This window comes from Myotis yumanensis, unplaced genomic scaffold, assembly GCF_028538775.1.
Source record: "Myotis yumanensis isolate MYYU_CA2020_CCGP unplaced genomic scaffold, mMyoYum1.0.hap1 SCAF_8, whole genome shotgun sequence".
NCBI lineage: Eukaryota > Metazoa > Chordata > Mammalia > Chiroptera > Vespertilionidae > Myotis > Myotis yumanensis.
In genome coordinates, this window is record NW_027223759.1 from 34,413,892 (window position 1) to 34,441,144 (window position 27,253).

Sequence of the window (27,253 nt, forward strand, 5' to 3'; positions counted from 1 at the left end):
CCCTGGCCAGCCTGCCCCACCTCCACCCAAGCAGCCTCCAGTGAAGCCAATCAGCAGTGCGCTGCTTGACCAACAGTTTTCATTTTTGATCGCGTGTTAATCAAGGCAGGAGGGTAGGACACATCATGCCACAAGTTGTCAGCTTATTTATAACCGGTAAAAATCAGACACGGGGCGTGAGCCAGGGCTCCGGGGGGTGGTGAGCCAGTCTGGGCTGGTGGAACAGCCAGGTCCCCACCTGCCCTGGGACAGGACCCTGTCCTGCTGTGTCCCCACCACCCCCACAGGCGATTCCTCCTCCTCACTCAATGGACAGGCCTCGTGGCCTCGTGGGTGAGGAGCCTGGGTCCAGCCCCAGCGATCATTCTTGCTGCCTCGGTTTCCACATCTGTGAAGTGGAGGCATTGGGAACATGTCAGGGGTTGAGTGAGGATGCGTGTCAGACCCTGTGCCCGGTATCCCCGCACATCGGATTCTCAGGACAAGTGAGACCCCATGGCAGCCCCCAGGTGCCTCTGGGATGGGAGCCCCAGACGGATGTGTGTGTGTCGGACAGAAGAGCCCGGGCCTGCAGGGAAGGTGGCCGGGAAGGCAGGGAAGGTGGGCGGGGACGAGGCCGGAGGGTGACAGTCCCACACACTGTCCTTGCAGTGCATCACCTCTTCATGGCCACCGCCTGCTGGGACGTCGACTACGATGCCATCTTGCAGGAGGTCTGCCTCGCCCCATTCAAGGTGGACATGGAGGCCATCGGTAGGACGCTGTGGTGTGACTGGGGCAAGACCATCGAGTGAGTCAAGTGTGCCTACTGGGGGGAGGGACATGGCTGGGGGGACCTTGGGACTACAGGGCTGGTGAGGGTTCTTCACCACAGTCCAGGGTGATGGACAGGCTGTGGTCATGGGTGGGGGACAGAAGAGGGGGAAGGAGGGGCCAGTGACAGGTAAGTGCAGACAGTGAGGGGCAGGAGGTCCGTGATGACCTGGGATCCTCAAGGCAGCAGGAGACGGAGCGTCCCATTAGGGTCGTGTCCAGACATAGATTCCTGTGGCCCATCCAAGTGCAGGCGTCTGGGGACCACGGAGAGCACAGCCCAGGGGCCTCGTGGCCGAGTCTGACAGGTGCTGTGTTGCAGGGATGTCCCTGCTGGTTCCCCTGGTCCCCATGGTCAGGCCAAGGCTGTCCTTCCATCAGTTCATGGCTAGGAGCGCCCTGGAGTCACGGGGAGGCGTCCTTGGCGGGGTGGCCATGGCACCCCACAGTGGACAGCGGGCACTGAGCCTTCCCCTTCGTGACTCAGTCCTTCTACCAAAACTCCCTCTTCCCACCCCACAGGCTGCATCCACTGCCTCCCTTTCACCTCAAAAAGGCCGGGGCTTCTCTGCTCCCAGGCCAGGACCTCAGCCCCTGGAGCCCGAGCAGAACTTGGTGTGAAGAGGCAGGAGCCCTGGGGACGGTGGGGTCCCCTCATTCTTGTCCTTCAAGATCTCATTTTCTAAACTGAAAAATCAATCACGGGTGAGAAATTGGGGGCCGGGCAGGGTGTTAAAAATCAGAGCTGCTTGTTCTTGAGGCAGCTTGGCCTATGCCTGGGCTGAGTGACTTGTTTAGTTTAGGTCAAGGTTGTCTATCACTGTGATCCACGGAAGAGGCCGTGCCCTGCCCCTCCTCCGCGTGAGCGATCATGGGTTTGTGCAGCCAATTGCAGGCTGTCACCTAGCAGAAGACGGGATAACGCTAGAGATGTTCCCACAGAAGCAGTGGTGACGTCACTCGAAACTGAAGCCGCCACAGCCGGTTTCCGACAGTGGCTAGTTCGCAAGCGGGAATGATTATCACTCAGGCCCGGGGGAGTTGTCCGTCATCAGAGCCCAGCGGCGATACAGCCAGAAATAGAAGCATGGGGTGGGGTGAGGGGCCAGGAAATTCCTTTTATTTAAAAAGAAAATCACGCCCTGGCTGGTGTGGCTCAGTTGGTTGAGTGTCATGCACTGAAAGATCTCTGGTTCGATTCCTGGTCAGGGCACATGCCCAGATTGCAGATTCAATCTCTGGTGGGGGTGCATGCGGGAGGCAGCCAATTGATGTTTCTCTCTCTCTCTCCCTCTCCCTTCCTCTCTCTAAAGTCAATAAAAACAATTAAAAAATAATTTAAGAAAAAGAAAATCAAGATAATTGAGGGAACAAGGAGCAAAAGCTCTTATTTCAACAGCATCATTATACCTTACAATAGCATATGTTACATTGCATGACATGTGTTGCAATGTCATTATATAACCGATGTTGCATTACATGACGTGTTACATGACATGACATGTTACATTACATGGCAAAGGGGAAGCAGATGCAGCAGAACTAAGGTTGCTCATCAGCTGACCTTGCAGTGGGAGGTGATCCTGGATATCCGGTGAGTCCACTGTCCTCACAAGGGTTCTTAAATTGTCCCAGCTTCGGCCATTAAAGTGCTCTTGTGTCCTTTTGGGGGCAGTTCCTTAGGTGCCACAGAGATGTTCCAGGCTCCTCTTGTACAGTTTCTGCTCCAGCCCTGGAATCAGCCACTTCTCCAAGAAGCCCTGGCTCCTTTGATTAACGAATGGTGTTTAGAAGCCGAGATGGGTAGATAGATGGCTAGATAGACAGATAGATAGATAGATAATAGATAGATAGATGTAGATACAGGTACAGACATATAGACAATAGATAGAGATATAGATATAGATCACGCATATTCATACCAGGGACTTAGATGTAACCAAGGGAACCATGCAAGCATGCAACATGAGAACGTGGGTGAATCCCCCTTAAACCTGGTGTAGGAAACGCTGTCTATAGCAGTATTTATTTCAGGGAATTGTTTTATGAGATGGTGGTGTCTGGCAAGTCCAGTGTGGGTACTGCAGCCTCGAGGCAGAATTCCTTAACTCGGTCTTAGGGCCTTTCAACTGACCAGTGAGGCCCCGCCCACACTATCAAAGATCATCGTCCCAAAGCCAGCTTATTGTAGCTGTGAGCCATCTCCGGAACACCCCGGGCCCCATGCGATAGAATAACTGGGGACCACGGTGTGGCCAGTTTGACACGGAAAGCAGACCATCACCTTGGGGCATCTAGCATCAGCGACACTCAAAGGGAGGCCCAGAGAGGTGCCCTTGCCCCTCATCCCCACTCCCCAGCCCCATGTTGCCCATTCTTCCCCACATTCCCACCCACTGGCTGTGTAACCAGTGTTATTCACTCTGCCTTTCCTTCTTGTGTTTCTTTTGCACAAATGAGTAGGTGTAACCATTTTTCTTATATCCCCCTCTTTGTAACATGGAGTATATTATACTATGGATTCTCTTCTTGCACTTTTTTTTCATTTGACAGTATATCCTATAAACAGACCTTATCAGTGCATAGCCTTCTCATTCACTCTTACATCTGAGTAATACCCCACCGTGCTCAGTTTTTTAACCACTTTCCTAACAAGGGGACACTTAGGTTTTAACAATACTTCCCAGTTTTAGGTCGTGTTGAATGAATGACTTTTTCGTGTTGTTGGAACTGTGTCTGCAGGGTCGAGACCTAGAAGTGGGTTTGCTGGATCCACAGTGAGAGCACGGGTCGTTGCGGTCCAACGTGTTGCCACCGGAAGGCTGTACCAGCTCCCTCCCAGCAGCCGGGGGGAGGGGGATGGCAGGGGGGCTGGTTCCCACAGCCTCACCGAGACTGGGTGTCCACACTTCTGAACGCTCACTGTCTGATGGAGAAATGGTCTCTCAGTGCATTCGTTTGCATCTCTCTAATTTATGAGTGGATCTGAACATCTTCCATGTTAAGGGCCACACATATATTTTTGAGACTTGATTGTGCCTGTCTTTCCCATTTCCATCCGTTTCTGGCCCTTTTTAAAGAGTTCGGGTTAGGGGTGACTTCTGGCCATTGGCTGCAGCACGTGTTACATATTCCCTCCCAGTTAGTCAGTTGTTTTCGACTCTGGTATTCTCGTTGCCACGCTATTGTGTTCACCCGTCCTGGGGGTCAGTCTCTTGTCGCCTCTGGACTGGAGTCATGGTTGAAAGGCCTTTCCCTACACCCAGGTCCAAGAGGAAGCTGCCCACATTTTCTTCTCGAGCTTGTGCGGTCTCGGTGTCCCCGCTGGGTCCCGGGCCTGCGGGAGTTTATTCTGCGGTGCAGTGTGAACTCTGAGGCACAGTCTCTTTCCCCAGAGGCTCCGCCCACTTGTCCTGTTTATTCAAAAGCCCATCTGGCCCCACCTTTGTTTCCAGGTCCATCTTTGTTCTGCACTGACTGTCCCTGTGCACCTTTCACACAGTCCCTTTCAAACTTCCTCATGTTCCCTGCGTCTGCAACGTGGCTTTCTCCTCCGGAACCAGCAATGGGTCCGAACCGCCTACTCAGTTTACTTAGTTACCGCTTACCTCATTCCAAGACAGTTCGCAAAGCTGGCGTTTACTGAGCACGTACTATGTGTGGGGCATAAGCTCTGGACATACGTTACCTCCTTTAAGTACGAGGCAGCCTCAGGAGGAGTCAGAACTGTCGTCACCCCACTTCATCTGCCCAGGGTCACAGCGGGTTAGGGATCTTTGAATCCGAGGTCCCAGCCCTTAACACTCCCCAATGGCATGAGGTGGTTCCCCTGACTCTCAGGAGGTGTGGGGATGTCCTGTCTTTATATCTGGTGGCTCTCTGGGAGGTGGATGCTGGCCTTCGCTGGCTGCCTCAGCCCCTGCCAAGGACCACCAGGTCCACTTGCATTGGGATATGAAGGCTGCCTGGCGCTCAAGCCATGGGCTGACCTTCCAGGGTCTTGGGCTCTTGGGGTGGACAGGATGGTCCAAGTGACTGGGAGGAAGAAGAGAAGAGGCCCAAAAGGAGGCCCAGCGAGGGGTGGAGGAGCCACATGAATGGGCAGGAGGGCGTGGCCATGTTAGGAGCACAGTGTCCAACAGGGGAGCAGGGCCCCTAAGTGGGGGACGGACAGGCAGAGAGCCAGACAGTGGGGCTGGAGGACTTCAAGGCAGACAGATATTGGACAAAGGGCGCAGGTGCTGGGAAAGATCCCGCTGGAGCCGAGTGCAGTTAAGGCTGTCGGGGGTGGGAGGCAGCAGCCCAGTGGGCAGAAGTGGACAGCTGTTAGGACCTGGGGTTCAGGACAGGCTGAGGGTGAGGACAGAACTCCAAAAGCCAGGGCCACCCAGTGCCTGCTGCTTGAGGTCGTAGCTGTCCCAGGGCCTGGGTGGGTCTGCAGTGGCCTGGAAATGCCAGAGGGAAGCTTCTGGCTTAACAACCGCTGCCCGTCAGAGGAGACTTACCTTCCCGCTAAGTGGCACGGATGAATGTGAGCCAGGTGACTTCTGCAGATGCGTGGGGAGGGGAGAAGCTTCCCTGTGGGGCGTGGAGGGCCTGCGGGGCCACACGGTCTACCTCCTACACCAAACTGGACGGAGGGGGCCTGTGACAGCCCTGCCTCACTTAGGACATTGCACAGAAGTGTGGGCTTATTCCGTTCTGAGCAGCACTGTGCATCGTTGCTCGGAGATACAAATATCTCCAGTGAAAACAAGGGCTGGTGAGAGCATTGGGGCTGTGTTCCAACAGGAGGACAGTGGACACTCTTGAGTGGCCTGCCATGGGACTGAGGGCCTGCTTGCTTTTGCATTGGGAGGTTTGTCATCATCACTGCCTACCCGGTGACGGGAGTCCAGTGTGGTTCTGTGTTGAAATTGGTGCCGGGCTCTCCAGCAGCCCTGGCTGAGGCCCTGGTCATGAGCCCGGCTCCAGGTCTCCTCTTGAGCCCTTTTCTATCTGCCCTTCACTGCCCAGGTCCCTGCACCAGCTCCCTGCAGGGCAAGGGTTCAGCAGGGCGGGTCCGCTCTGTGCACCAGGCGAGTCATCATGTCCGGGGTGAGCTCATTCACTGCAGCCCGAGTTTGCTAATGGAAATTCAACATAATTGAATGTATTAACTGGGAATACAATCTAATTTGGGGAGCTGTGGAGATTAAGGAACAATGTGTCATCCGGACTCCATTTCCAGAGACCTCCCTGTGGGTGTCAGGAGGAGAGAAAGAGCAGAACAAGGAAAGACAAGAATCTCAAAAATGGGAACTCAGCTAGAAGATGGTTGGTTTTAAAGTGACCACATATCAGGTTTTCTCCCCAAGACAGGAAATGCGGGTGATTCAGAGATGGGAGGCCCGGCTGCTCCTCCTCTTCCTGCTCAGCTGCGGGCTCTGAGCTGCCACCTCAGGCAGGAACCCTGTCAGAAGCATCAGAATTCAGTGAGCCCCAAAGAACCCACCTTTACCTTCACGCCTTCCCGGTGCCCCTCTTCTCTCGGCCCTGAGGCCCCAGGCTTATCAATGCTGCGGCTTGGCCTCAGCTCCTGAAGCTTCGGTCACACTGTCCAGGGTTCCCGGGCCCAGGTCTCCACGGCCTGCTCCCTGGGGACTGCCTCTGCCCTGCTCACCCCAAGCTGGGCCATGAAGAGCCCTCCAGCCTGGCCAACAGCTGCTTTTGTTTGAATTCCAACAGGAATGGAGAGGGAGGCATCTTCTTCAACCACGGTGGTCTCTCTGGGGCAGTGGCTGTCACCCTCCCCGGGTCCTGCTGTGCTCAGCCCCCCTCCCCAGGTCTCAGCACAGGCCATGACCTGTGCTCAGCAGGCTGGTCACCAGAGCTCTGCCCAAGCATGGCCCCTGCCCCACAGGGACACCTGCCTGCGGTTCCTTCTCGGGTTTGCTCCTCCAGGCATCTGCCTTGGAACTAGCCCTGAGCCCACAAGTGCCTGGGCCACATTCTTGTCGGGAGGGTCTGGCGCCGACACCCACTCCCCGCCCCAGTGCGCACCAGGAAGGAGGATCCTTCTGGGGTCTCCAGAGTCCAGGCGCCGACACCCACTCCCCACCCCAGTGCGCACCAGGAAGGAGGATCCTTCTGGGGTCTCCAGAGTCCAGGCTCACACCCTCAAGCCCAGGTGCACAGAAACCTGGTGGCTGACCTTGGCCTCTGAGGCCTTCAGGGAGGGGTTAAGGCAGCTACCCACCCATCCTGCACAGGCTGGTATGCGAGGACCTCACTCAGCCCCTTCCAGGAAGGGTGCTCTCAGCTTCCAGGAGCTGGGGCAGGGCTGTGGGGATCCCCCTCAGCTCCCCAGAGGTCGCCTCTCAACACTTCATTTCACATCGGTTCAAGTTTTCCTGATGTGCGGGGCAGGCGGTCCTTCTTGCTGGTCATCTGCCATGGATGGTAAAGCCTGAGAGGGCCTGGAGCTCTCAGCAGCCACCCCTGGGGTTTGTCAGGGCCAGTGCTGCTGAGCAAGGCCAGTGAAGCCCCGCTCAGGTGGTGGACAGAGGCCTAGGCTGGGACAGGGAGGCAGCAGGGTGCAGTGTCTGCTGGGTGGGCAGAAACCCTTTTCCTCCACTCACTCAAAGACCTTCCTGGTCCCACCCTCGAGGGCACCTGGGCAGAGCCTGTGGGAACACTGCTGCTCCTGGCGAAGTGTCTGCAGGCATCACCCCGACCCCGAAGCACCAACCCTGGCCCTTCTGTCAGTGGGCGTCTTGGTGAGGGCTGTGAGGCAAAGGCCCGTCAGGCCCCTCGTCCTGTCTCAGGAGCTCAGCCATGGCTGCTCTGAGGAAGCAGATCCAAGACTAGGGCAACTGGACAGAGGATGTGGGGGCCGAGGGATAGTGTCATAAAGAAAGGAGCCCTCTGGGACTCTGCTCCCATATCTGTGCTCACAGTACAGAGGGGAACCAGGAGGCAGAAGGGTCTGGAAATCTACCTTCCTCCACTGTGTGCCCAGATCCAGCTGTGTGGCAGGCACATAGGGGAGGAGGAGTCAGAGGGGTAGATCCTCTGATTACTCCCAGCCCCACCCAGTGCCAGCTCCATGGTCACCCCTCCAGAAAGTACCCTCTTGCTGTGTCCCACCAGCTGGGGAGCTGTCTTCCTTTTGGGGAGGTTGGAGACCCTTGGGGCAGCCGCAGTCCTTCAGTTGGGGTTGGCCTTGAAGTGGCATTCCTGCCCCATGGTGGGTTCTGAGCATGATCCCCAGAGGGTCCGTGGATGCTGAGCTGGGGGGCTTGGGGGATAAAGCCTAATTCCTTTTTTCAGAAATGCTCTGCAGAGACCTACAGCCAGGAACCCTTTGTGGTGGGGGGACACTGGGAGCCAGGGAGAAGGTGCAAGCTCCCCTTTTCCATGCCCAAGGGCTTCAGCTTCCCTTTGTCCCTAGTGCTCTGTGTCTCTGGCCCTGGGAGAGGACAGACACTGCCCCAGACACAGTGGGAACTGCGCTCAAGCCTCCCGGGATGTCTTTTTCCATCAGATTATTAACTGCCCTGTTTTTCAATTTTGCAACCTCCTCCTTTTGGGGATGAAATCAAGCCTCCGTGTCAGAATGTAAAAGGTCAGAAGCAAGCGGCACTAAGCAGATCCTGGCACAAGTAGAAGGAAGAGCAGGCAGGTGGACCACATCATGGTGACGAGGGGGACGGTTTGGGGGAGGCGCCTTCCACTCCCACCTCCCTCTTGGACACACTGCTTCCACCCTGCCCCCAGCAGCATGAAAACCCCAGAGCTGTCCAGGCTACGCACATAGGACTTCACTGGCCAGGGAGGCAGGTCAGGCGTGCTCACTCGTTGAAGTTGGCCTCCTGGGACTGTCCCAGGGAAAGGGCAGGGCAGCAGGTGGTGTGGCACAGAAGGCAGTGGTGATGAAGGCGTGCTCTGGGTGCAGCATCTCTGTGTTGTGGTTTGTGTGCCGTGGGGTCAGCCGGGTAGGGGACCAGAGCAGATGCCCTTCCTAAGGCTGGCCTTCGGCCCAGCACTCCTCCTGTTCAATAGGCCATTACAGCATCTCCCAGGGCCCATCCTGCCATTGGTGGTCCTCTCCCAAGCACATGGGGCCCGGGACACTCTCGTCCTCTGTGGGGGAGCCTTCCCCATGCAGATGTGGACACCTCCCCTCCCCCCAGGGTCTTATGGGACTTAAGCCTGGACACTGTGCACAGCTCCTGGAACAGGTGTGTCTGAGGTCTGAGCTCCCTCTTCTCCTGGCTTCTTGTCTCAGTCAAAACATGGAGAACCCACCTTCTTATAAATACACTCTTTATGGGTAGCAAGGCAAGGTGAGTTTACCTTCACGGCCAGGGCCAGGTGTGGACAGCCAGCTCCCTGGCAGGGAGGCCATTGAAGGGGTCCTGTCCTGATTTCTCAGTCCTACTTATGTTCAGCCCCTTCCAGGTTTTGCCGTTGTAAATGAACTGCAGTGCATATAGCTTACTGCTCTTTTGGACTCATTTATTTAAGTTTTTGTTGTTGTTTTTTTAAGAATTCTTGCAAAGGGGCCTACACAGCACAGGCCTTGAAACATTCCAGGGTTCTTAGAGGTTTTGCCCAGTTGCCCTTTCAAATAATTTCACTAAGTTATATGACCAGAAACCTATGGACATGTTTCTTTTGTTCGTGGGTCCATGAGCACTGAGTTTGTCAAGATCGTGCTCTTGCAGGCTGACATGAGAGTTCCTGTTTTGTCCTCATCTGCCCGCTTTGGCTGTTAGGAAGGACGAACTGCTTTCTCCTGCAGCTGTTGGGACTTGTTTTTTCTGGAGTGCGGATCACCTGCTCATAACCTTTGCTATCTGTCTCCTGAGTCACCTTCTTTTACAAACTCTTAAATATTGTAGAGACGAACCATTTGTCATGTTGTTCCGTCTTCTCTGCGTGTGTCACTCGTGTCTGTTTTACGGACACTTGTTTTTCGTGTTTTAGCTCCTTAGTGGCTCGGTTTCGGCGCGCTGCCTCCTCACTCCTCAGGTCTGTGATTTGATCACAGGGCTGTCTGCTCCACAGATTCAGTAGTGAGAGTCATATGGCCACAATATTATGTTCTGTTTCTACTTAGTTGCCCTGTGTTTTGGAATAATGTTTATCTCCTTAACACTGTGCGTAGTTACAGTAAGACAAGAATTAGAATTTATTTCCTCCCTATCTCGATTATCCTAACATATGTTAAATGATATTTCCTACCTTCATTGTCTTGTTATGCTTAGTTTAACACGTAATGCATTCTTGTATGCATTAGAGTCTATTTCTATTTAATTCCCACCCAAACAACATGCATTCTGCTGTGTGTTACTCAGCTCATTTCTGTGTTTCCGGGTTTTTGTGTACTTGATAATGGGCTATTAGATTCTCTAATTCTAATTATATTCTTACTAGTAGCTCAGTGCACAAATTCATGCACATTTAAAGGAAATTAATTAGAAGAAATATTTTTTTTTAAATATATTTTTATTGATTTTTTACAGAGAGGAAGGGAGAGAGATAGATAGTTAGAAACATCGATGGGAGAGAAACATCGACCAGCTGCCTCCTGCATATCTCCCACGGGGGATGTGCCCGCAACCCAGGTACATGCCCTTGACCGGAATCGAACCCGGGACCTTTCAGTCCGCAGGCCGACGCTCTATCCACTGAGCCAAACCGGCTTTGGCTAGAAGAAATATTTTAATATCACTATTCACCCTTTCTCTATAATAGAAGTATCAGAGATGAAAGAAAATTAGTAAAATGTGCATGAAAATAATATATAAATTGATTAATAAACAATAACAACATGATATAACAACGAATATTTTCCATGAAATTTTTACTGTCAGAATCTTTGTTTATCATTAATTTTTTAAAAATATGCTGGGTATTCTGGAAAATTTATATCATTTGGACAAACTTTGCCTTTGCTACAACATCGAGTAAATTTTCCATCAGATGGTTTTTCATCGGAGAAATTTAGGGATAAGCAAAATTGACATGTAAGTCATTCCACCACAGTTGTGTTCAATAGTTGCATGCTCATTTACCTCATTTTTGCTATGAAGGCAGTTCCTACCACATTGGTAGTACGTGTCGATGACTGTTCTTCAGACATGTCCTGTCGATGACATCACTTTCTTTCTGCTTCAGAGGTACGTTGGTCTTCAGGCATATTGTGTCGACAATTTCGGCTTCGAGTGTCAACAAAAACATGACGTCATTACCCAACACCCACAGCCACTGTTTCCGGGCTGGGCTGGGCTGTAGGCTGCATTTTGCGCCATGGGGTCTTGGCAGTGTTGGCTGCGATTTGGTGGGGTGTTGCTCTGGGGTGGTGATGGGGCCTGTGTCCAACTTGGGGGAAGCCAAGTGTTGCTTTGTGGGCACCAGGTCCACAGTGCCGTTTCTCTGTGCGTGTCACGGCAGCTCCTGCATTGAGTGTCAGCCCCCTGGTGGTCAGTGCACATCATAGCAACCGGTCGGACGATTGGACACTTAGCATATTAGCTTTTTATATATATATAGATAATTTCTAGTTATTTTTTCCAACAGGTTGTTATGTATATATTCTGCTGTTTTTATAGCATTTAGATTCCATGTTATTATGCTGCTGCTATCAACTGTGAAATATCATTAAATGTCTCCTTAATCATGTTTAATAGTTTTTGTTTTGCTGGTTTTTGCTTCATATTAACATTGAAATCCCAGTATTTTAACTACTTGAAGTTAACCCTTAATTCTTAATTCTGAGATAATTCTGTGTTAATTATCTCTCTCAGAAACTGCTTATGTCTTCTTATTGTTTCATCTGGCGAGTGTTGAGCCTTGTAACAAAGGAAATTGTATTGCATTTGTCCTTTATGTTCAATCTTCAGGCACTCCGTTTGGGATCTTGATTTTTATCTTTCCACACTGATTTCCCCCCTCTTTTCTCCTTCCTGTTAAAACATGATGTTTGCCTTTATCTTTTAAATGAGGTTAACATATTGGCACGCTCTTTCCACTCACTCACGCTGAAATGTGAAACACGGGTGTTCTGACGCCTGTGTTGGTTTCCTTACACCGTGAAACCGCATGCTTGGCGCTCGATGAAAGAGCAGGACTGTCTCTCTCAACCCCCGTCCCCACCCCATCTCCTCACTGACTTTAGTTCATGTTCTAAAACCTGCTCTTCCTTCCGTGGCCTATTTTGGTTTATTTCTTACACCACGCTATCCTAACTTGTATCAGAAACAACCCTCGGGCCCACGGGGCTCTTGGTCACTTATCTTTGCAAATAGGCTGTTAACTCGAGCTCCTTATTATTGTTATCATCATTGCCCTTGTCATGTAGTTTTTAGATTCAGACAACTATTCTGAAGTAGAACCTAGAAATAAGCCATGCAGTTAATGCCTTCCCAGAATTCAGACATTTTTAAGGAGCTTTTTGCTGCCTTTGTAGCTGAGTGACAGCTCGGCAGGATGCTAAGTACATGCTGAACAACCCCGATTTCTGGAGTTTGTGTGGCTGTTGTTCGATTATCTCTGAGTTTTTATTATGTTGTCAGGGACCCAGAGGAGACTGACTTATTTTGTAAATATGACCTCCTCCTTACTGGTGTGGTCGCTCGCAGGTTGCTAGAGCTGGGGGACTGGAAAGGGACTGGACGGTGAAGGTGTGGGGCAGGCAGGACCTGGTTGTGACTGTGACTGTGTGTATGGGCGCGGGGGGGGGGGGGGGGGGGGAGCCTGTGGGCAGCTCTCAAGACACACATCCTCAGACCCAGGGCAGCCAGGACCTTCTGGGACTGACTGCTGCCTCACACCCGCTCCGGTTTGTCCCAAGCAGGAGGGAGTCCTGGAAGCCAGGTGTATCTGAGGTTCGGCAGGGTCCCTGTGACACTTATTTCTCTGTGTCTTCGCCATCCTGATGCACTGGGCTGCTCCCCGATCCAGGCTTGAGTCCCGGGATGGTTTTGAATCACAGAGAAACCCCCACGGATGTCTGGAAGGTTCTCCCTTACTGCATGGACAGGTGTTCACAGGAAGGCCGGAGGCGGGGTGGCCTGCTCCTGCCACTATCTTGGCCATGGTCCTTCTCCTTTGGAAAGTTTAGTGAGGGCACCTTGGCACCTCGAAGGAGTTCAGAACCAGATTTAACTTTGGCTCAGCAGCTGCTGCCTGAGACCTTAATTGGTGCTGGGCCAGTGGTGTGACCGCTGGGTAGCCCCTCGTGTTCCTGGGGGGTGAGCCCCAACAGTGGGTGAGGATCGGCTCCCAGCTCCAGCCCTCCACCTGCTATCAGGGCTGCCCCTCAGGAACTGGGTCAGAGACTGCCCTGTTGGCTGGCATGACCTTCTGCTCAGGGGAAGCTGTCGGGCACAGCAAAGCCACAGCCACTGTTCCCTCTCCTGGTGACATAGTGAGACGCCCTGGGATAGTGCCACCCAGCCCAGAGGTCACCTTCGTGGGTTTCAGGCTGCCCGCTGTGCCAGTGTGGCCAGCAACCTCATAGCCTCCACGGCCTCAGGAGGGCCCCAGGGGTCCCTGCGGAATCCAGTGGGATCAGGGAGGCAGGTTGCCAGGCAGGGCGGCAGAGAGCAGTGGCCTCGTGGTGGGACCGAGGGTGCACTGCAGAAAAAAGCCCTCCTTCCAGCCCCCAGGGTGGCTTGCAGGGGTAGAGTCCCCAGGGTGTTAGTGTCCAAATATAGTGCCCTGGCTGTCATGCCTAATCCTTGAGCTTGGACATGTGTGCACACCCATGTGAGGGTGAGGACAAGGGCCCTGGGCCTAGGGGGGAGCCCTAGACCTGGATGTCCGCACAGGGCATTACGGTGAGGCCAGCCCACAGTGGGCGCAGCTGGGTGATCAGCCATGGTTCCCTGCCATCTCAGAACCCAGGGCTGGGATGACTGCAGGCACAGGCCCCACCTGCCAGGCACTCAGAGGACACCCCATGTCCCTTTTCTGTCGTCCAAGAGTGGCGGTTTTCCCAGGTCTCCCCAGCCGAGAGATCCGTGAGAAACTGCTCTCTCCTCCCCAGCAGTGACACACCAGCCCTGCCACTGGTCTTCCTCCTCTTACCTCTAACCTCCCGCTTTAGCATGTTCTTCCTTTTCAGAGAGAGAGAGAGAGAGCACCTTGCTCAGCCAGAGCCCCCTGGCCCAGTACAGTGGAGGCAGGGAGCCGGTTGCAAAGCCCTGGGTGGAATTTACCCGCGCCCTCCAGCTGGTGTACCTGAAGCCTGCTGTGTTGTCGGGTAGCTGGGATTCCACAGACAGGGTGGAGCCTGCAGTTCCCCTGTGCTTTTTAATTTTTTTGCAAAGATATCAGAAGTTCCTGTTCTATAACTTAAGGAGATGAGCTGTAATGGGAACATTAGAGAAACCTTAAAGTATACATTTCTGTGCACGCGCTCCAGTGGTCAGCTCTGGGCCAGCAGAGATGCGCTGGGCTTTTTCCGCGGTCTCATCAGACTTCCGGCTTGATCGGATCTCTCGGACCTGCGGTTTAGGGAGAGCTTGATTGCACCATATCCACCCCCCACACACTCCCGCTGCAAGTCCAGGGTGAGGAGTGAGTTCCAGGTGCACAGCGCCGGTACACTCACCCAGGCCTGGGGCAGTGTCCTAGACTGAAGTGTTTTTAATCTGTTAGCAAGACTTCCTTTTACATTTCCTGAGGCGACAAAAACAAAAGCTGCCCTGTCTGGTGCAGCCTGACAGCTCCCAGCGGCGAGGCTGAGTGGGAAATGGCAGCCTGCTCAGAGGCCCTCTGTGGAGGTTGGATGGCCTGGCACACTCACGCTGAGCCCCACGCAGGCCGGGCCACCACGTGGCTTTCTGCCACCAGAGGAAGTGGCCGGGTGAGCAGACTGCCCCGCCCTGCTTTGGAAATGCTCCTCTGTGACTATTTTGGAAATCCTGGTTGGGAGCCCTGACACCAAAGTCGGAAATCACGTGGTAGAAGACAAACCTGACCACCTAGAAATTAAATACGCAGATGCCTGGCTCTAAGGAAAATGCCTCCAGGGCTCCAGGAATAAATGCGGGGTTTGCAATTGGTTTGAGAGATTTTTGTCACATTAAGAACTTCTTCCTGATTTACAAGGTTGTTTCTTTTTTATCAGAAATGTTGAATTTTGTCAAATGCCTTCTCAACCTGTATTGAAATGATTGTGTGTTTTTTGCTTTGACATGCTGAAATGGGCTTTGACAGTCACAGGTGTAAAGCATTCCTGAAATAAACCTACTTTACAGTGTTCTGTACGGAGAGTTTAAATTTGCTAACAGTTTTCATAGCACATTTGTGTCTATTTTTAAGTGACAGTGGAGTACATCTCTTACCCCAAGGCACGTGGGCATGCCATCTTCAGAGGTGTGGGATCTGGGTTTGGTTAACTTTTTTTTTAATTGAATTTTGAGAGGGAGAGAGAGAGAGAAATATCGATTTGTTGTTGAACTTACGTATGTATTCATTGATTGATTCTTGTATGTGCCCTGACTGGGGATTGAACCCACAACCTTGGTATATCAGGACAACACTCTAATCAACTGAGCTACCTGGCCAGGGCTTGGTTAACTTTTTTAAAAAACTGGAAAGCTCACATTTCTTTTTTTTCTATAATCCTAAGAATTGGAAAGAACTGCCTGGGTCTGCTGCCTTTTGAGATTGTAATTTTTAAATAACATTTTCCTTTTTTTTTTTTTTTCAGATTTTCTGCTTGTTAAGTCAATACTTGATAGTTTATAGTTTCCCCAAAAGTACCCCAATTCAAAAATTTTCCAATTTTAATATACATTTTTGTATATTAATCTCTCATACTTTTTCTCATCTTCTATCTGTGGTTTTGTATATGATGTTTTCTGTGTTTTTTTCTAGATTAAACTCTCGAGAAATGTGTCCATTTCATCATACCTATTTTTCTAAAGAATCCGCTATTGAATTTACTTATTCTCCTGGTTTTTTTTTTAAGAGAAAATCAATAAATATTAGTTTTTAATCTTTTTAAAATAATTCTTTATTGTTGAAAGTATTATATATGTCCCCTTTTGCCCCCCTCCCCCAATAACTCCCTTTTAATCATTATTAATGCATTTAAATTAGTTGCCTTTTGGAGAGATTTATCTTTTTTTTTTTTAAGTTTTGATTTGGATACTTTTTTTTTTTTGTTTGTATAGTAATAAGATAATTTAATTTTGTGCTGTTTGGCTCTAATCCATTAATTTTTACATACAGTATCACCATTATTGTTTTCTTAATAACCTGTAACTGGATTTTTAAATTATTGTTTGACCCCAAAATTATGAGTTATCTTTCATTTCTACAAATTTAATATTTTAAAATATGTCTTTTTCTCACTAATTTCTAGTTTTCAATACTGCAGTCAAAGAATATTGACTTACACTTTGGGAATTTATTGAGTCTTGTTTGCTGCCTAAATAATAGGATCCTGGGCTTTCTGAAAAGATGGTTGATTCTCTGTAGAATAGAAACATCGCACATAGTCACTGAACCCGGTTTGTTGACTTTATTTTTCACATGCCTTTATTCTAGTTTGTATCTACTGAGCCTTCAGAGGTGAAGGTGCAATTCGCCAGATGTTAGAGGTGGGGTTGCCTATGTCCTGTAGGCAGTGACGACACTTTTCTCAGTATGAAATGACCCTCTTGTCCCACGTATTGTGCCCCTGGCCCACACACACTCGGTGCAGGAAAATGGAAACTGGTGTTAGAAATATGCGTGTTTTAGCCCACCACCATGAGTCTCTTCTGCCTACTCCTGGGCACAGGGACAGGGCCACAGGAGGGGAGGGGACACCCTGGAAGGGGCAGACCCTAGGAGATGGGAATGGGGTGGGGTAACCTGTGTGTGTTGACAGCCCAATGTCGGCAGGACCAAGCTTCAGATAGAGGTGGGGGTGTCACAGGTATCAGATGTCCCAGTGGCTGGCTGGTCGAGGAGGGAAGGAGCCTGCGGAGTGTGAATGCCCCTCCCCAGGAGGGAAGGGTGCGGGGAGCCTCGGTGAAGAGATGGACAGGCTGCTGATGGAGGGGGAAGGCCCCCGGGCACACAAGGGGGATCCTGGTGGGGGGTGAACTACAAGGGGAAAGTTGGGGGAGAGGTGGGGAATCCCTGGGGATGGATGGACCTAGGAGAGGAGGCCTCTGGGGAGGGGCGCCATCTGGTGGCTGGGCCCTTTCTGCAAGGAGGCCGTGGAGTAGGGACTAGGAATCCTGGAGGGTGGTGCTGGGTATGGAAGAGAGAAACTTGGGCGCCTGGGACTGGGTACAAAGGGTGATCCTGTCCTTGGGGCCCAGCCCCACCCTCCTTGCTCCTGGTCCTGAGTCCCCTTCGGGACTGGGCGTCTGCCCCGCAGCATCCCAGCAGACCGAAATGTCGCCCATCCAACTCAGAAGAGGAGACATGAGAGGTTAGGTCCCTGCCCTGGCTGGCTCCGGGGTGAATGAGAGTAGTGGAGGAGGCCAACCGCCTGCTCAGGCCCTGCGGACATCTGCAAAGCCGGAATGGGGGTGCGCTGGACGTGTGCCCCCAAACTCCTCTATGTCCCCAGCATTGCCGGCGTGGAGCATGGCTGCCAGCCAAGTGCCCCAGGTCCAGGGAGGGAGTCCATGGTGGCCAGGGGAGAACCTGCTGTGCTGGGGGAAGCGGAGGGCAGGGTGGGAGTGTCCCTGTGATGGGGGACATGCCCTGCTCCTGGGACAGGGTTTACCTCGCCCAGCTGGGGGCAGAGATAAGTGGGGTGAAGGAAGGAATGCGCCTGCTGGCTGGGCTCAGGGAGGCATGGGGTCTGCAGGCTCCCTGGGGAGGCAGGGCAGGGCCCCCAGCAAGGCCCCTGAGCCCCATGCTTGCCAACAAGGGGAGGCCTGCCAGGCAGCAAGGGCTGTCACAGAAATGAAGAAGTGAGCCCTCCGTGGCTGCAAGTGCAGGGACATCAGTGTCCAGTTTGCCACGGGCCCCTTCCCAGATAAGCTTTTTTATATGTAATTGTAAAATAATGTGTGCTCACTGTAGAAAACTCCAAATCCCCAGAAAGGGTAGAGATGAGAGAACAAAAGTCCCTCCTATCACAACCCTGGGGTGGCCCGCCCAGCACTCTGGAGTGTTCCCCTCCTCCCAGAGCATTTTATGCTGAAACCACAATGTTTACACACCAGGTCTCATATGCTTTCTTCTGCCCAACATTGTAACATAAGTATTTTCCCACCTCTTACAAATCTCTTCCTCCATATCAGTTTTTTGTTTTTAATCCTCACCTGAGGATATTTTCTTTCCATTGATTTTTAGAGAGAGTGGAAGGGAGGGGGAGAGACACGCGGAGAGAAACATCGATGTGAGAGAGACACATCGATTGGTTGCCTCCCTCACACTCCCTGACCGGGGCTGGGGATAGAACCTGTAATCAAGGTAGTTGCCCTTGACCGGAATCGAACCCTAAACCCTTCATCTGAAGCTTATGCTCTAATCCAGGGGTCCTCAAACTTTTTAAACAGGGGGCCAGTTCACTGTCCCTCAGACCGTTGGAGGGCCGGACTATAGTTTTAAAAAAAACTATGAACGAATTCCTATGCACACTGCACATATCTTATTTTGAAGTAAAAAAAACAAAACAGGAACAAATACAATATTTGTATTTGCAGGTGGCCCGAGGGCCGTAGTTTGAGGACCCCTGCTCTAATCACTGAGAAAACCAGTGAGGGCCCTATATATCATTTTAATAGCTATATTAAAATAGCTTATCAGCAATTTCTTTCATTGCTTTCTTATAGTTTACTGTTTTTCATAATTATAAATTTGCAGCGACCCCCTTCTTACCTTACTTCTGTCTGCATTTCATGTTATTAACTTATGGTAATTCCCAGAAATAGAATTCCTGGGTCAAAGGATATCCATGATTTTGAGTTTATTGATACATATTGCCAAGTTGCTTTTCAGAAAAATTTTACCAGTTTACCTTTTATTTATTTATTTTTTTAAATTTTTTTTTTTTAATATATTTTATTGATTTTTTACAGAGAGGAAGGGAGAGAGATAGAGAGTCAGAAACATTGATGAGAGAGAAACATCGATCAGCTGCCTCCTGCACATCTCCCACTGGGGATGTGCCCGCAACCCAGGTACATGCCCTTGACCGGAATCGAACCTGGGACCTTTCAGTCCGCAGGCCGACGCTCTATCCACTGAGCCAAACCGGTTTTGGCCAGTTTACCTTTTATTAGTAGTGATAGGAATGCCTGCCTCATTTCACTACACCCACCAGTGTTGAGAAGAAGCCAACTGTACTCCCAGAACTATTGAGCCAAAGGCACCATAGGTATTTCTGTGCTTGCACCCACCCTCACCCCTCTCTGTCTACCTGACACCACACTCCCAATGTCAGTTTGGCACTTGGACAGACTCTACGGGCCAGCCTCAATGGGTCACTTTTATCTTCACCTGTCCTACTGCCAGGACACCAGGTAGTGCCACCTGCCCCACCCCAGCAGCTATCTAAAGCTGCTGGAAGCCACCAGGTGTGAATTCTCCCAGGTAGACAGAGCCAATAGTGATCAGATAAAGGGAACCAGAATCCCAGAGTGGTTTGTCCTCGAGTTTTTGAGGGCTTAGATACACATTGGTGAATTAATAGAACAAGAAACGTATCCTAGCCCAGCTGGCATGGCTCAGTGGTTGAGTGTTGACCTATGAACTAGGGGGTCACTGTTCCATTCCCAGTCAGGGCACATGCCCGGGTTGTGGGCTTGTTCCCCAGTAGGGGACATGCAGGAGGCAGCTGATCAATGATTCTCTCTTATCATTGATGTTTCTATCTCTCCCTCTCCATTCCTCCCTGTAAAGAAAGACAGAAAGAAAGAAAGAGAGAGAGAGGGAGGGAGGAAGAGAGAAGGAGAAAGATATCCTGTTTCAGGCTCACAGCAGCTGTCAGGACGAGGCAGTGAGAAAACGTCCACCTATTAGGCATCTGCTGTATTTTGGGCCGTTGACCCCATTTAGCTTGATGTGCCCAGTAACCCCATTATGTGGGTCCCTGTGTCCTCATTTGGATATAAGGAGACCAAGACTCGAACAGGTGAGATGAGGCTCCCAGCATCACCTGGGATAAGAGGTGGACCTTGGATTTGAACCAGGTGGGTGGGGTGGGGGGGCCCAGTCTCAGATACTCCACATCAAGGCCATTCAGGGCTAGTTTGAGGACAACAGTAACCATGAGTGTCCCCAGACATGGGGCATCAGTGGACACCTTCTTGTCAAAAGTGAGCAACCATGAGTTGTGGTTCTGGAGTCGTGACTGGGGCCCTGGACGAACTGGAAACGCCCACCATCACCGTCCTGGTCAGGAACATTCCCAGCAAAGTTTGCCTGGGGGCCCAGAATAGAGAGTTCTGGCCTAAAAAGGAAAACTATTCCGTTACATGAGAACTAGAGAGAGGGTTAAATGAAAATGTTTTTCACAGTTATTTCGGGCCCTTAGTCAGTACTATGTTCTTTTGACAGAAGACTGTGCTCTGAAGGGATTCTTTTATCACAGACTTGCTGACAGAGCTCACAATATTTATTGACTGTTTCAGCTGTCACTCCTGTATAAATAAACAGGATGAAGAGGCCCGGCTGTACGTTGGAGCTATTTTTAGAAGGGGGTGGCTTTACAGACTGGAAGGATAATATTTCAGGGAGAGAGTGCCTTATCCTAGAATATCCCCCACAGCACAGGCTCAGCCTCCGCATGGCCTCAGCGGGGGTGGGGGGCTGGGGGGTGGGGGGGAGGGTCTGAGGGTCACAGCGTCCTGGGTCAGGGGCTCCTTCCCATGCAGAGATGGCAACACCTCCTTCTCTGGACATCCCAGCTCCACTCCTCAAGCACAGAGGATGGGAGGTCAACATTTAGGGTCGACTATCACTGGGTCCGCAGAACACCAAACACTACCTGCTGGTTTGGTGGGTCTGTGGTGGGGAGCAGACAGTCATTCACACCAGTGTTTGTAACACGTAGCCATGTGGTTAATCAACAACCACACCAAGGGCTGGATGTAGTTTTCAACAACACCTGATACCTTTAGCACTTACATGTGCCAGGCACTCGACATGTTCTAACTCATTCTTTTCTCACAATGAGACCCAACCTGTCAGGACTTCTGTGGCTTCTTCCACTTGTGTTTTGTACTCGAAACATGAGTCCTTGTTCACGTGGGAAAACCACACACCCAGCGGGCACAGGTCCTGCACAGCCTCTGTGGTCTCTGCCCACCCTCTCCTTCCCAGTCTCCTGCACTTTGCCCACCCACATGGTCTGGGGGAGGCCCCCTGCACCCTGGTACTTGAGGTAACGGCCCAGAGAGCAGCCAGGCAGACAAAATAGTGACCAAGCGACTTAGAAACCATAAGATTGTAGCTGGAGGCATGGGCCTTTGAAAGCCTCCCTCCGGCTCCCCAAATTGCTGTATGGCTTCTTCTTCACTTAATCACTTTCTAGATGAAAAACAAGGAACGGTGTCTTTTAAATATCTTCATTTTGCCTGGCCGGTGTGACTCAGTGGTTGAGCACTGACCTATGAACCAGGAGGTCACGGTTCAATTCCCAGTCAGGGCACATGCCCAGGTTGCAGGCTCGATCCCCAGTAGGGGGCATGCAGGAGGCAGCCGATCAATGATTCTCTTTCACCATTGATGTTTCTATCTCTCCCTCTCCCTTCCTCTCTGAAATCAATACAAACATATATTTAAAAAAATAAAAATAAATAAATATCTTCATTTTACCAGTTAAGGAGCTCTTCATTTCTTTGTGTGGGTCCAAAATTCTTTCTGTTCTCTTTTTTTTTTTACTGAAGAATTTTAACATTTCTTGTAGCACAATGAATTCTCCCAGCTCTTTTTTCCTCTAAAAAACTCTTTAGTTCAACATCATATTTGAAAAATATTTTTAACTGGGTGTAGGATTCTGGGCAGACAGTTCCCCCATCTCTACCACCAGTACTTTAAAGATGCCCCCATCATTTTGGGCTTGCATAGTCTCTGGTGGGAAGTCAGCTGTGACTCATATCATTGTTCCCTGGAGGTGTCTTTTCTCTGACTCCAAGATTTTTTTTTCTTTATCTTGGTTTTCAGAGTTTGGCTTTGACACGTCTGTGTGGCTGTTTCTTTGTTGTTGTTTTGGTTTTTTTTGTCCTGTTTGGGGTACTTTACCTTCTTGGGTTTGTGAATTGATGTCTCATTATTTTGGGAAAATTCTCAGTCATTATCTCTTCAAATATTCCTTCTCCCCCATTCCGTCTTCTCCTTCTGGAATTCAGATTATAAGTTGGGGTTGATATTATTGAGAGTGTTGTGAATTTACCACAGCTCTTTTCTCCTTGTGTTCCATTTTGGGTCATTTCTACAGACCTGTCTTCACATTCACTAATTTATTCCTCAGAATGGGCTGCAGATTTGCCCACCAGAGGGCTTATTGCCCTGGGCTGACATCTGAAGATGTTGGCTGTCCCACCTCTAGTCTGCCCTCAATGTGGAGAGCCCTGGCTCAGGTCCCACCTTAGTCGCTGCCTACCCAGGGATGACCACCTGCTTTTCTTTTCTTTCTTTTCTTTTCTTCCTTTTTCTTTCTTTTCTTTTCTTTTCTTTTCTTTTCTTTTCTTTTCTTTTCTTCACCTTGTTTGAAACTAGCCCACAGACTACAAGCACTGTGAGGCCAGCTTCAGTATTACTTTTCCTCCTGACCACCTGCTTTTCTTTCTTTTTTTAAATATATTTTATTGATTTTTTTTACAGAGAGGAAGGGAGAGGGATAGAGAGTTAGAAACATCGATCAGCTGCCTCCTGCACACCTCCTACTGGGGATGTGCCCACAACCAAGGTACATGCCCTTGACCAGAATTGAACCTGGGACCTTTCAGTCCGCAGGCTGATGCTCTATCCACTGAGCCAAACCAGTCAGGGCTGACCACCTGCTTTTCTATCTGCAGGAGCTACGAAGAGCTCAAAAACTGCACCATGTATGTGATGAAAAGGCTGAACTGCTACTGGCCAAACGCCGTGGTGAACAAGTTCTTCATCACCGTCCACCAGCACTACTTCAGAAGCTGCCCTGTCTCGGGCCGGGCCATGCAGGACCCGCCCCTCAGCATCCTCTGCCCCTTCATTGTGGTGCCCATCCTGATGACCCTGCTCATGACTGGGCTGGTGGTCTGGAAAAGCCAGCTCACCGAGGGCATCGTGTAGGCCGCAGCCTGGGAACTGCCCCCACCCTGAGGCTGCGGGCAGGCAGGGAGGCCAGGGAGCTCTGGGCCTGGCCTGGGAATGGCTTCCTGACTCTGATGTCAGAGCAGGCCCCAAGCCCCCTCGTCCCACCTGAGATCGGCTAAGCGGATTTCGGAGCGGCGGTGGTGCAGGCATTAACCTGGACGCCCCCAGCTGGAGGTGAAGGCTACCCTAGGAAGGGGGCTGGTGCTAGGAGGGAGCAGAACATAACGGTTATTATTTCTGGGGAGTCTCTGATGTGTTTGCTCTCACCTCTAGCCAGACTGTGGATGAGAAGATTGTGATTAAAAGGATGTCCTTCAATCTGGGAAGGGTCAATGTTTCTGGCTGTGGGTCACAGTAGAAGCTGGGGAGGAACACTGGACGCTTCAGACACATCTTCCCCTGCAGGCGGTGTTGCAGGGCCCGATGGCAGTGAGGACTGGGTGTGCACTGAAGGTGCTCCACACGGTCCTGAGGCCCTCACCCCTCCACAGTGTCTAGAACCACTGGCTCAGACGACTGCGATGCACAGACATGCCGAGGCCAGCTTTGCTCAGTTTTGCTGAGCAGCCCCCCGCCCCGACTCCCCAAGAATGCCTCCCATCCCCCAAGTCCAGGCTCCCACCACTCTGTCCTTGAGGGTTTCACCTGCTATTTCCTCTGCACGTCCCTGCACCCAACCCAGACTGCTTCCCCATTCAGGATTCTTCCTAAGCCTCCATGTGTAAACAGGCTTCTAGAAGCTTCTGGATCCCCTAAGGGAGCTCCCACACTGTCCCTCCCAGATGTCCTCTGAGCTGAACAACCTCTGAAGTGCCTGCAGCCCGCAGCCTGCCCTGCCCTCCATCATCTCCCAGCCCAGGACCTGCCCCTTCTCACCCTCAGCAGCAGCTTCTCTGCCTCAGGTCAGCTGGCCAGAGCCATCATGTTCTGGACTATTCCGCACTAGCACACCACAGCCACAGGGCCCCCCATCCCACTCTGGTCAGGAAAGGGCACAGGTGTGCTCGCTGCAGTGATGGCCTCAGGTAACATGGGTTTCTGGAGTCCTCAGCACAGGACCTGGGAAGGGCTGTGAGCTACTTGCTAGACCCCAGCTTCCTCTACTCTCAACGGTTGGAAACTGGGCTGTGAGAGCGGGAAGGAATGAGGGCAATTGTCTCCCGTTATCCCCGCTTCTCCCCAGGAACTGATGGCACAGATGAGTCACGATTTGGGCTCCAGGACAGGAACCAGGTGGAGGAAGCTTCTGGTTGAGGCCCCGGTGTCCCTAGTCTTGGGGATCCAGGAGGCTTCAGAAGCAGGGGATGGCAGGAAGCAGCTCAAGGACCTCACACTGCACCCGAGGACAAAGGTGTCCCCACCTGGCCGTGGTGGTCATTCCTCCTGTAATTAGCTGCACATGCACCTGCAGAGGCCCCTGCTTCCTGAACCTGTGGGTCCTGTTTCCTTTGGTGCTGCTTCCTGGTCATTTCAGTAATCCCTCCCGCCCGGATCCACCAAATCCACCGCTTATGGCAGGGACTCCGGCCCCCCACTCCCAGGGCAGCCCCATTGTCCCCAGGTTTCCACAGGTGGTCAGGGCCCCACGGGGTCTGCAGGGCCCCAGCACCTCACCCAGGGCTGAGCAAGGATCCTTCCAGAACCAGTTTGAGGGCTGTGGCATCTTCAAAGACAGGGCCCCTGCCTCCTATGTGCTTGCCAGCATGTGTTTGTGTGTGTGTGTGTGTGTGTGTGTATGGTTTTGGTATAATAATATAATTGAAACTTTATCCTATATAATAAAGAGCTAATATGCAAATGGTCATCACACCCTTGTGCCCTCGTGCCTTGGCGCTGGGACCGAGGGATCTGAGGCCGGGCCTGGGGACCTGAGGCCACGCCCCCCCGCCCCCCTGCCCCAGCGCTAGGGCTGGGGGACCTGAGGCTGTGCCCCTGGCTCGGCACCAGGCCGGGGACCTGAGGCTGCACCCTCTGCCCAGTGGGGCTTGACAGAGGACCTGAGGCTGCACCCCCTGCCCTGCGGGGCTTAACGGGGGAGGGGCCAGCTGGGTCTGGGTCTCACATGATTTCGAGGGGCACATGGATGGGCGGGGACTTGATTCTGGGTCCCGTGGCATGCCCCAGACTCTGACAGGAGGGAGATTTTCATATACGTTTTACTAATTTTCTTTCATCTCTGACAGTTCTATTATAGAGAAAGGACAAATAGCAATATTAAAATATTTCCTCTAATTAATTCCCTTTTAATGTGCACGAATTTTATGCACCGGGCCACTGCTTATAAATAAGAATATAATGAAAACAATCAACTTTCTAAAATAACTCAAAGTTTAGTTTCCTTGGGCTGTGGTAACAAATTAGCACAAACCAGGCAGCTTAAAACACGGATTTTATTCTCTCAGTTTCTGGAGGCAGGAAGTCCCAATCATGGCTCTGGTGGGCCAGGCCCTCTGAAGCTCCCCAAAGGACCCCTCCCTCCTCTTCCTGCCTCGGGTCTCTGTCGGCACTCCCTGGTAGTCCTTGGCTTGTGGCTGCATCACACCAATCTCGCAATCACACTGTCTTCCCTGTGTGCGCTGTGTCTCCTCTTCCTATGAGGACACCAGCCATACTGGATTTAGGGCGCCCCCTGCCAGTGGGACCTCATTTTAGCTTAACTCATTCCCTCTGCAGAGACCCTGTTTCCAAAGATCTTATCTGAACTTCCAGTGACTTAGCAAACTCAAGAGCTGGTGAGACCTCGGTTCTCCCCTTTGTCAGGCTGTGATGGGGACAACGTTGGGAACTGCTAACGACCTGCTGCAGAGGCGGTTTCCAAAACCCAGCCTATGGGGTGACAGAACGAGGCCAGGAGCCCCAGAAGTTCCTGAGATAAATGCCTTGTCCCCCGTGCTGAGGGGTATGGCCCTGTCCAGGACCGGTTCTGGGTGGTAGCTGCTCTCGGCCCAGCCTGTGGGGGCCTTGAGTGGGCAGTTGACTTTCAAGGAAAATGAGTTTCTTTCTTTCTTGCTTTTTTTAATCCTCACCAGAGGACATGCTTAGAGGAAGCGGGTGCAGGGAGAGAGAGAAACAGGTAGCCTTCTGCATGTGCCCCGACTGGGGATCCAACCTGCAACCTTTCGGAGCACAGGTGACACCCAACCACCTGAGCCACTTCGGCCAAGCAGCCAATTAGTTTCTCAGATGCCTTGAGAACTGCTCCCGGAATCACTCTTCCGAGCAGTGCATTCTCTGGAGAGGTGCGGGCAGGCAGCGGGAGGGCCATAGGGTGTCTGGTCGGTGCTGCCACAGAATGAGCACCTGCCAAGATCACAGGGAATGGCGCCGATACCCTGGCTGCCTCAGAGCCTCAGAGAGCAGAGGCCGAGGTCAGTGGGGGAGCAGTGGGGTCCACGCTGGGGGTAGGGGTGGAGGAGAAGCAGGAGCTGCAGGTCCTCCCCACCGAGGGGCACTGCTCAGGCCTAGTGTGCCCCTCCTGTGCTCTGTCTGCCCTTCCCCTGAGCCTGTCCCAGGGGCTCCCTGGGAGTACAAGAGGGGCGGTGGTGGGTCACACCAGTCACACACACGATCACCCTCCCTGTCCCAGCCCTTTCCTACAGGCCTTGAAGCTTCTGCCTCCCCGAGTGCCCACCCAAGCAGGAGAGACCCGGGCTGGTGGAAGCAGCTATCCTTCCGTGGCCTCCTCTGACCGTCCAGGGACAGGGGCCTGCAGGGACAGCTGGGAGTCGCTGGGCTGGCTGGGGAAGCTGACGACAGCTTTCATTTAACAAGTAAGATTGAGCAGCTGGAGAAATGGCCCCCTCTCCAGAGCTTCGTCCTGGAAATCCAAAGAAAAAAATCTGTTAGAAGTCAAAGAACCCAACAAATGAAGGGAAAAGGACTTGGGAAGTGGAATTGGCCAAGGACATGCTGTTCCCAAAGCTGCTCCGATCAGCAGCTCCCGGATGAAATCGCCCTGGAGACAGGGCATCATCCTCTGAGCCAGAAGCAGCTCTGAACTGAGATCATCTTCACAGAAAGGAGTCCCTGCTGGGGATGCAGCTGGAGACGCAGCTGGGGAGGGCACGTGGGGGAGGGGGCTGGAATCCAGCAGGGCACAGGGCGAGCTGAGGCTGGGCCATGGCATTCCTTCCCAGAACTCCCTGCCCCTCCCCAAACTAGATAAACCCCTGGGATGAAACTTCCTCTT

At 51.8% G+C, this 27,253-nt stretch overlaps 1 protein-coding gene across 1 annotated transcript in view; it reads left to right on the forward strand.

Moving 5' to 3' along the window:
• RAMP1 (receptor activity modifying protein 1) overlaps window positions 1-24,861 on the forward strand; it is a 35,897-nt gene extending 11,036 nt beyond the window's left edge. The window contains exons 2-3 of the mRNA XM_070423371.1: window positions 652-790; window positions 22,785-24,861. Of these exons, the coding sequence (XP_070279472.1) occupies window positions 652-790; window positions 22,785-23,040 (395 nt within the window). The 3' untranslated portion in view covers window positions 23,041-24,861. The remainder of the gene's footprint in view (window positions 1-651; window positions 791-22,784) is intronic.
• The last annotated feature ends 2,392 nt before the right edge of the window (window positions 24,862-27,253 follow it).